General features: G+C 30.3%; 1 protein-coding gene across 2 annotated transcripts; it reads right to left on the reverse strand.

The window, feature by feature from the left end:
• Positions 1-2,667: 2,667 nt before the first annotated feature.
• LOC114262779 (putative galacturonosyltransferase-like 7) lies at positions 2,668-8,945 on the reverse strand. 2 transcript variants are annotated; one of them, XM_082906190.1, is made up of 2 exons: positions 6,135-7,957; positions 2,668-2,960 (listed from the first exon to the last, which is right to left on the reverse strand). In XM_082906190.1, exon 1 carries the CDS (start codon positions 7,245-7,247, stop codon positions 6,156-6,158), a length of 1,092 nt encoding a protein of 363 aa, XP_082762316.1. In that variant the 5' UTR covers positions 7,248-7,957; the 3' UTR covers positions 2,668-2,960; positions 6,135-6,155. The 2 variants fall into 2 exon arrangements, with proteins under 2 accessions (XP_082762316.1, XP_082762315.1); XM_082906189.1 differs by lacking the exon at positions 2,668-2,960 and adding an exon at positions 5,621-5,842 and having other exon boundaries at positions 6,135-8,945.
• Positions 8,946-10,429: the final 1,484 nt, after the last annotated feature.

The raw sequence follows: 10,429 nt of genomic DNA on the forward strand, positions 1-10,429 counted from the left end.
AACTTGAGCTCTGTTTCGAGGTCAAGGCAAAGGTGAATCCAGCCGTCATAGAAGGGAGATAATCTATGTCGGGGAATCATTGGGGTAACTTAATTTATCAGACATTTGAATTCCAAAAATGATTTATATTTCCCAAAGAAAAAAATAGTTGAATAGTGAAGAACAAAATATAAAGATAAGAAAGACTATTGGAGAAAGACAGAGCACTCAACAATGCCACATGACTACTTGGGAAAGTTGGAATGTTTCGTTTCACCCACATATGCCTTGTGTCTTTGCTTGGCATTCTCACATGTTTACAGGTGTGTTTGTCCACTTTTCAGGAGTGGTCTGGAACAATCCAAATAAGTGCACTTTTTAACTTTTTATGAAATATAAGTTGGATTTTAAGTGATGTTATAGAAAGGTGATATCATTTAAATAAGATAGTGATTTTTTTAACTTTTTGATTTTTTTAAGTTAAGACAAACATATAGCTCCACTCATTAATATTAATTAACTTTGAACTTGATTCGAAATTTGATAATTTGTTGTTTTTTGTTATTATTTATATGACCTAAATATATAAATAATTATATTTTTGTTTTATTATTTAAATAAATATTAAATGAGTTGAACTTATTCAAACAAATTCCAACTCTACTTGTATATTAAATGAGTTCAAAATTTTCACTCAAACTTATTTCTTTACTTAACGAATTAAATCGAACCAAGCTCTTACCAAATTGAACCGAGCTGAGTTCGCAAACAACACAATCATTTACGGCCCTAAATAGAAGTCTAATCAAACTAGTCCAATCTTCACCTAATCAAACTATACAAGTCCATTCTTCTTCTAGCTGTAAATGTTCCATTTGGCCATCTGTCCTTTGCTTTTGGGGCTCTGATATACGTGCATGTGATTTCAGGCCCCATTTCTTTCTCTTTTTCGTTCCTTTTCTTTCGGGGAAATGAGCTCTAAATCTAGAGGTCTAATTTGAGCTCTAATGACGTGTCAAAATAAAAAAAAAATAAAACAAAACAAAACAAAATAAGACACAAACATCACATCAAGATGGGTTTCACCTTCCCATTAAAGCTATTAGAGCTCTTATATTAGAACTCTAAAGCATTTTTATTTCTTTCGTGTTACAATTCCCTTCAATTCATAGACACACAAATAGACAGAGATGTTTTGTTTTGCCCCCGAAAATGACTCATTGGTCAAAATCTCAGATGTAAATTTTTTATTTTATTTTATTTTTTTATAAAAAAAATGGACCAAATTTAACTTTACTCTAAAAACCTGGGCTAAAAAAACTACAAGATTAAGTTAAAAGAAAATGTTATTCTTTAGCAATTTTTTATACACACTCATTCATCATAATCATGTGTCAATGATAATTTCGATATTAAAAAGCATCCTTAATTAGTAAAAAAAAAATTTAAGTGATGATCACCATTAATGGAGATGCTAAAAGAGTAAAGACTTAAATTAATATGGAATGCAGTAGTTGGATGTAAAAATAATAATTCATGCAGCTAATCTCACTTGATTGGAATACAAGATTTAGTTTGATTTGATTTAATTAGATTAAGCCTCGTTTGGCAAGTGCTTATTTTGGTTTAAAAGTCAAAAAGTTACTTAAAAAATCAAAAAATTTATAACCTGTATCAAAAAGTCAAAAATTCTTTTTTCTTTCTACTTTTTGCACATCTTTTCATAAAAAAATTCAAAAGTTATTCTAAACATACTAGTATTTTTATTTCACATTTTAGCTAAAAAGTTACAAAGTTACTAAAATAGCATGTTCCCAAATGAAAGTTTATAATTTTGCCACATCTTTCTTAATATATATGTATTTTATATGTCATTACTCTGTACATAATTTTTAATTGTATACTATTTACTCTTAATAAAAATTTATAGATGGAACATCCAAATTAAGAAAATATGGATTTGGATTGCCATTATCGGATTTGTTAAATTGGAATTCAAATGGATGGCTAATTAGAATATACATTTTATTTCTGAAACCGATCTGAAAGGGCATTTACTCTAATGGGCCAACCCAACCCGATCCAAGGGCCCAGTAACAAAGATACCTGCGTCCTGAAGCCCGTACTCCGTATGGTCCTTCTTCGTTTCTAAATTGAATGCATTTCACATTCACCCCATTCCATCCACATGATTAACCTAACACCCCCTCACCCACCCAAACCCACCATAAATAAATAATAAATAAATCCTAATCCAAACATAAGCCTCCGTTTGGGAAGTGGGTTGGCTTTTTGGCTTTTTGACTTTTTGGCTATTTTAACCTGGGCTATTTTAGCCTGGTTTGGGAAGGGCTTTTTGACTTTTTGACTTTTTTGGCTTTTTTTGTGAGAGAGGATTGTAATGATTATGGGTTGGATTTGATGTTTTGTTTTTTGTGGCTAAAATAGCCTATTTTGTTTTTTGTGGCTATTTTAGCCCCAAACCAAGTTCCCAAACAAAGGCTAAAATCTCTCTCTGGAACCTTCTTATTTATTTCTAAATGACTATATATAAAATAAATATTAAAAAAAAAAAAAAATTACAAAAGCAAATGATTATTGTTAATTCTTACAAACAAAGCTGTCAAAAGCCAGATTGATCTATAAATATGATTGATTACTTTAAAGCGAGATTGGATAGGGTTAGTGTCAGTTGCCAAGTCTTGATCACTTTCTATTTTATTATTATAAAATAAAAAAATAAGTAAATAATGTAACAAAGGGAGCTAAATCACCTCTTAAAAAAAAAAAAACACAACTAACAAGCACGTAACTTAGCTGGTGAAGGGCTATGCTAACTTAACCAAGATCTCAAGTTTGAGACTTGGGAACGCAGCTGTATTAAAAACTTGTTAGGAGAGCTTTGCCGTCTTTGTGGTCCTACCTGGCTCGAACCGGATTAGCCGGGATCCTGTGGACTTCCGAATACCGGTGGTTTAGACCTGAAAAAAAAAAAAACCGCTAAGCAGTGTTTGGCATAAATTTTTATGCTTAAAATAATTATAAAAAGATAAAATAAATTAAAAAATTAATAAGACAAAATATCGCATCTAAATCATAATAATTTTATTTTTTGTCTTATACAAGTTAAAAAAATTAAAAAATTTATCTCAACTAAGATATTTTAATTCTAAATTAAAATAGTTAAAAAATTAAAAAGTGAATTCACATATCAAAAGAAGGCAGAGAAGCAGCCAACAACGTCAAACCGAAAGAAATAAAATAAAGAAAAGAATGCATAACAAGGCAAAAGAAAGGACAGGAAAAAATGTTTTTTCAACGTGTGTCCAGTGTTTGGATCACTTAAAATATCAGTTCTTTATAATTTTTTTTCAATAAAGAGATTAGATTCTTAAAAAATAATAATACAAATAAATTACATTACAAATGAAATTATCATCACTGCTATAAAGAAATCATCATTCAACCAAAAAATATTTACAAAAAAAAAATAATACCAAAAAATCTAAATAAATGATCAAATATTCACATCGATATGGGTCTTACGTAATTGATAATTTATTTAGAATCTCTAGTATTTTTATTTAAATATATATACAAAACTTTATAAATAATAATTTACAATTTTAATGTGTGAAAATAATCATTAATAAAATTTAACAAGATTCATTAGAGAAAATAAGATATCATTCACTAGCATGAACCATAAATATACATGTCACAACAATGATAATGGTGGTCGAGTCACAGGCTGCCCACGTTGCCAGGGCCAAAGGAATCCGTCCCCATCCCCAATTGTACACTTCCCTTACCCAACAATGACTCCTGGTCCCCTTCCCAACTTGGCACCACATTAATTTCATTTGTACTATCCCCTCCCCCACTTTTAATATACGTTTTCCTTTTAATTCTGTGTTTAGTTATGAAATTTAAAAAAAAATAAATAAATAAATATATATATATATATACTTATATTTCACTTAATTTCATATTTTTTTTTCTTTTTCTTTTACAATTTTTTTTCAAAATCTCTCAATCAAACACAACGTAAATGTCAATTGAATTTAAATAAAATTTTCATTTAGAATAAATTTAGATCATATATTGATGCTCATAAATAGACAAAATAAAACAAGATCATATGTTAATATTTATATATGTATATTTTCTATCAATCGAATGCTGGCAAAAATGGACAAAGAAAACAGGTGTTCACAAGACGTCCGCCCGATGCCACCAAAGCATTACCGAACAAGATTGCTTAGGCAATGTGTTTAGTTTGAGTTTTTTGAATTAAGTTTTTTAAAAATTAAATTTTTGTATTTTTGTATTTTTTTTGTTTTTAGTTAATATTTTTAAAATTTTAAACATTTTTTTTATTTTTTTAGATACATCTTATTTAGATGTATCTAAAAAGTGAAAATTTTGTTTTTAAAAATTAATAAATACATAAAAATGTAAAAAAAATGTAATGAATTCTCGTATTTTTTTATATTTTTGGTAGTTAGTGAATTTTTAAAAAGTTTATTTCACAAATTTTTTATTGTTTAGGTATATTTATGTTAAGTATGTCTAAAAAATGAAAAAAATTACTTAAAATATTAAAAAATTCAGTAAACACAAAAAAACACGAAAAATAAAAATGTAAAATTTTTAAAAAAAGTTTTTGAAAAACTCTGACCAGCACGGATAATACATGGGTTCACAACCCCTTATAGATGTTCTTCCAATGCCAAACCCAACACTAACAACTCAGGGTTGGTTTAGAGAGTGAGTTGATTTTTTGATTTTTTGACTTTTTTTATTATTTTAACCTGAACTAAAAAGTTTGATTTATGAAGGACTTTTTGATTTTTTGACTTTTTTTACTTTTTTTTATAAAAAAAAAATATCATAATTATGAATTAGATATGATATTTTATTTATTATGATTAAAATAACTTATTTTATCTTTTATAACTATTTTAATCACAAATCATCTTCCGAACCGGATCCTTAACAAGCCAAGCACCGACGACCGACACCCGCCATACTTTAAAGAGATACTTTTAAGATGATAAAGTTCCATTCATTCCTTCCCATCTTTTTCTTTTTTTTGTTTTTTTTTCTTTGTTTTTTTTTTAAACCACGGCTAAAGAGAAAGGAAAAAGAACAACATAACCATATTCAAATAAAATGCAGCCAAAGCAGCAGAGCATAATTTGCTCTTATTTACCTATTTGTTCCTAGTTAAATCAAACCCTCTCTAAGAACAACAATATACCCCTATAAACAACAGCCACGTTACCAAAATTGCCTGACACTACGACCGTAACACAGGTGATGATACATAACTGTAATGTTAAAATTTTAAATGGAGTTCTAGTAAGGAATTGTTTAAAATGACTTAAATAAGTATATTTTTTATCTTTTTATAAAAAGATGTACAAAAAAATAGAGAAGTAATGTAATAAAAAAAATAAATAATTAAATTATTTTCAATTTTCCAAACTTGGCTTAAAACGAAAAAGAGAAAAAGAAAAGAGTATGAATTCCAACTTTAAATAAGCACTCTTCACATCATTAAAATTATATTAAAACTTTCAAATTAAAATTTTCAAACATTATTCACCTCAACACTCCCAGAAAAGAACAAAATAAATGCATAAATACTAGTCAAAGTAATCAATGAAAATTATTAATAAGAAAAAAAATAGTACAGGCCAAAGATGGAGGATTTGCCATTTAATTGGATTTAACAAGACCAATTTTGTCATTTTCATAATTTCATCCCACTTTCCTACCCATGCATCTTCAGATCTCATGTGTAGTGTCGGTGGTTTTTCCTCTACTTCATTTATTCATGTCCTTGATTGACTGAGTACTGTATGTAATTTTACATTTATCAAACACAACAAAACACATTCTGAACATCATTATCAAAATGACAACATCAATTGAATTCAATAACACCTAATTTTTTTCTTATTATTTTCAAAGGCAAAATTAATAAAATAGAATACAAATCGACCTAAGAAGAAGATAAAAGAAGATAGAAGAAAAATCAAAATTTGAGAGATAAATAAAATACGAGAAAAATATAAACAAACAATTGTAAAATGGTGATGAGAACATAATAAATAAAAAAAATTTAAAAAGTAACTGAGAAACTTTACCGGCGAGTCCGATCTACATTTTCACGGTGAGTGTTCGTACAAGTCGTAAGGTGCCCAAAGAGAGTCCAATGGGCACGATTGTTTGGAGTCGAGCCTGAGCCACGGCTTGCCACTCCCGCTCCAGTGAAGGAGGCTCACCGGACCGGCGTGTAGGTCACGACAACTACCTCTCAAGTTATCTCCGCCCAGGCCGTGTTGATTCCACCGGTGCTCGATCGCCGCCACGTGTCCAGCGAAGACCAGCAGGAACGGCGGGAGCGAGCCGAGCTCGTAGATCCGACCGCTCTTCTGGATCTGCATCCACCTCTCGATCCGCTTCGTGTACCCGAACCGCCTCCACTTCTCCAGATCCATCACCATCACTCCGGTGTTGAAGTAGCAAGGGCTCCGGCCGGCGAACGTGCCGGAAAACCGATTGTCAGACCAAAAACTCGCCGTGAAATACTTGCTGAAGTTGGCGTGACAGTACTCCGGAGCTCCGATGGTCTTACCTCCCAAGCTTGTACTCCATAGCTTCCAGATATCGTCGACGACTACGAGATCAGAGTCCAAGTATATAACTCTGCGAACACAGGTCTCGAGTAGATCGGCTAAGTAATTCCTTGCGTAATTTAGAGGCTGTTCTAGTGCTTGCCTAACCGAAGTCGAGATCAGGCTCCGCACAATCTCCGGATCGAAGTAATAGACTTTGAACTTTAATTGAGGGAAAGTGGATCGGACTAGGGTTTCGAGATTGGTCTCTGAAACGAGAAAGTGAAAGAATATGTTCTCGGAACACAAAGAATGCCGAAGAATCGAATGGACGGCAGCGATTGAACCTCGAAGGTACTCGACATCGAGAGTAATCGCGACGTGAACGAGAGAGGGATCGCAGACATCTGTTTTCCCCAATATTTTGCGGTCATTGGAACTGCATTCCTCTGCATTACGGAATGCAGTTGCCTTCCTGAAAGACAATCGATTGAGGGAATCAACGGCTGTAATCTGACTTGAAAACCGAAGATTAGATGATCTAATGGCTTCAGCCGGTGGAAATGAATGAAGAGATGGAGAGAAAACAACCATCACCATTGCAGCGAAGAAAAACCAGGACAATCTCATAATCCAAAGCATCTTCACACGGTAAACCCCTCTTCTCTTCTTCTTTTTCGATTTAAAGTCAAAACGATCCGCTAAACGAGTAGAGATTGAAGCAACAATGAACGCTAGGGTTCCTTTGAGGTCCGCCAGAGTTAGAAAGAGAAAGATTGCTCGAATCCAATCGTTCTCTCTCTCTCTCTCTCTCTCTCTCTCTCTCTAATCGGATGCCGTGTGAACGAAGCGACCTTCGAGGAAAGAGAGAGTAGAGAGAGCAGAATTCATGAAACCGAACCAGAGAAGAAAAGAATGGCCTGGCGCTAGTGTGCGCTGCAGTCTTTCCCTCTTTCTCTCTCTTGTTTGGAGAAGGTGAAGCAGAGCACAGAGCTACAAGTCGATAGAGGGAGAAAGATGGGAACTTTCTTCTTGTTTTAGAAGCATTGCATTTTCCACCATAGAAATCAAGAGCCAAGCATCGTAGATTCGTAATCATACGGTGTTTTAGTTTTAAAAATTGTTTAGGATTTATTTATTTAATGTATTTTTTTATTTTTTTATAAATTCATTTATTAAATAAATAAATGTACTAAATAGTGGAGTCAAAATCTTATAACTCCTCCCTCCCAAAAAAAAAAATAAATAGTATGAAACACAAAAATAAATAAATAAAAATATAGGGAGAGGAGCTTTTGTAGAAGGCGAGAGAGAGGACCAGCTGTAGTTGTCTTCTCTGAAATGACAATAGCGTCCAAGGGGCCTCGTAGATGGATACAGAAGAGGCATACATGGTGTCTTGCACACGTCACTCATTTCACTTGTTTGGTAACTTGGTTTCATTTATCCTGGAAAATCCCACTTTGATTATCTCAACAGTTTTGAGTAAAAAAGGATTTGAGTGGGAATATTATTTGATGGGTTTGATTTAAGTTTTTTTAATTCAATTTTTTAAAAATTGATTTTTTTATTTTTCATGTTTTTTGTTTTTAATGAATATTTTTAAAATTTTAAATAATTTTTTTACTTTTTTTTATGTATCTTACTTAGATGTATCTAAATAATAAAATATTTGTGAAAAAATATTTTAAAAAATTAATAAATACACAAAAATAGAAAAATGTACTGAATTTTTATATTTTTGGTATTTAATAAATTTTTTAAAGATTTTTTCACAAATATTATACTTTTTAAGTTTATTTATGTTAAGTGTGTCTAAAAATTACTTAAAATATTAAAAAAATTCATTGAAAACAAAAAAAATACGAAAAATTAGAAAGTAAAATTTTCTTAAAAGTGTTTTCTTGAAACCAAAACCAAACAAGCTCATTTCTTTTTCTTTCTTTTTTTTTTTCTTTTTTGTGCATATTTCTAAATTTACATTTGCCTGATTAATAAGCTTTAAGTTATGCTTGGATAGCAAGAATAATAATAAGAATGTGAATCTTATCACCATAAATTTTTTCAGCGAATCTACTTGGTGCTGAAGATATGTGAGTTTTGTTCATGAGTATGGAGAGGAGGACTATAGATTTGGTTGATGAGAGAAAAAGTAAGCTGTGGTTTTGTTATGAGATCTATTCTTTTTTTTTTTTTTTGGTTCTTTTTTTCTTGGCTCAGATTTTGTTGTTGTTGTTGTAGTTAATGATGTTAATGTTGATGATGACGAAACATATTGTTGTAGATAGTATAGGGTTTGGCTTCGCTTGGTTGGTATTGAAACAGATAAGGTGTTTGTTTGGCTCACCAGATAGAATTTTGTTTAGCTTCATATTTCAATAGATAGAAAGAAAAAAAAAAATTGAACAGATAGAATTTAAAGGAAAAAATGAACAAATAATAAAATTTGAACAGATAAGGGAAAAAATTTGAACAGATGGTTAAAAATTTTGAATAGATAATCAAAAAAATTGAACACATAGACAAAATATTTGAACAGATAGGCAAAAGTTTGAACAGATAGAAAAAAAAATGAACGGATAGATATAAATTTAAACAGATAGTCAATGGAAAGTCAAACAGATAAAAAAAAAGTAAAGGGGTAAAATTAGAAACAAAATGTTCATCTAGATTTCTCATCAAATTATTTCACAAAGTGTGGACTTATCACCAATAAAGAAATTTATTAGACCTAATAGCTTATACCCTTCTTAAATTGAATTTATCATCAATTTTCTCTATTATCTCGTAAAAAACTTACTTTTAAATTATTGATATTATTCTATGATGGAAGTGTGAGATTATTATGAAAAAGTGTACTATTCCAGCTTGAGCAGGACATTAGGGGATATAGATTATCTCTGTTTCATGACTAAAATGAAATGAAAATTCTCATGGTTAAGAAAAAACAACCAAAAAAAAAAAAATGATTTTAAATTAAAAAAGTTAAGGAAAATTGTAGTACTTATAATAAGAAGTTAGTTGTAGATAGTTGATTTTGTTCTTATATGATATGTTGCAATCTTGTGAAATAAAATAGAGTTCTCCATTCAATTTATTAAATAGAGTGAATTAAAATTCAAAATCAATTTTTCATTTTATTCCACAACAAAAAATGGGATGGCCAAATTTCAAACCATATTTGTCTGCTAGAAGAAAATAAAAGTTACACAATCAAAATAAATCGAATTAGGATGACAAGAAAGAAAAAAAAAATATATATATATATATATTGGGAGTATTTGTCAATTTCATCATCTATTATACAGCTCCTCATTTGTTGTTGTGAGTAAATTTTTTAAATATTTTAATATGAGTGACGTTATACATATTTTATTTTTTTATCTCATTTTCTAACCCTAGTTATAAGATAATAAAATTCACATTAATAAATGCACGTGAAAGTCAATTAGTTATACCTAAATGTGAAAAAATTATATAAGAATTGGGATTATATATATAACACTTTTCTTTCCATATACATAACTTTTCCTGTGTAAATTAATATAAAAAGTAAAAAAGAATTATGAAATATATCCAATAAAAAAAATAAAATAAAAAAACTTATGGACTAATGGTTGATAATGGGTATTTACACCAACACAAGTCCATAGATTTAAGGTGGAATAAAGCTTTGACTAATCAATAATTAAAGAAGGAAACCATAATTATGAGATCTGAAGATGGACCAAATCAAGCATAAACCTGAAATGAACATGGCACCAAGATCGCATTAGCTTACGGGCCATGTGATTAATCAATCCCCATCTTACAAACTGTGATTT

This window comes from Camellia sinensis, chromosome 14, assembly GCF_055761805.1.
Source record: "Camellia sinensis isolate YWXY chromosome 14, ASM5576180v1, whole genome shotgun sequence".
In the NCBI taxonomy this organism is placed as follows: Eukaryota; Viridiplantae; Streptophyta; class Magnoliopsida; order Ericales; family Theaceae; genus Camellia; species Camellia sinensis.

What these genes read in the sequence shown, in the direction of transcription:
- LOC114262779 (XM_082906190.1), bottom strand. Translation starts at nt 7,247, where the DNA reads ATGCTTTGGATTATGAGATTGTCCTGGTTTTTCTTCGCTGCAATGGTG.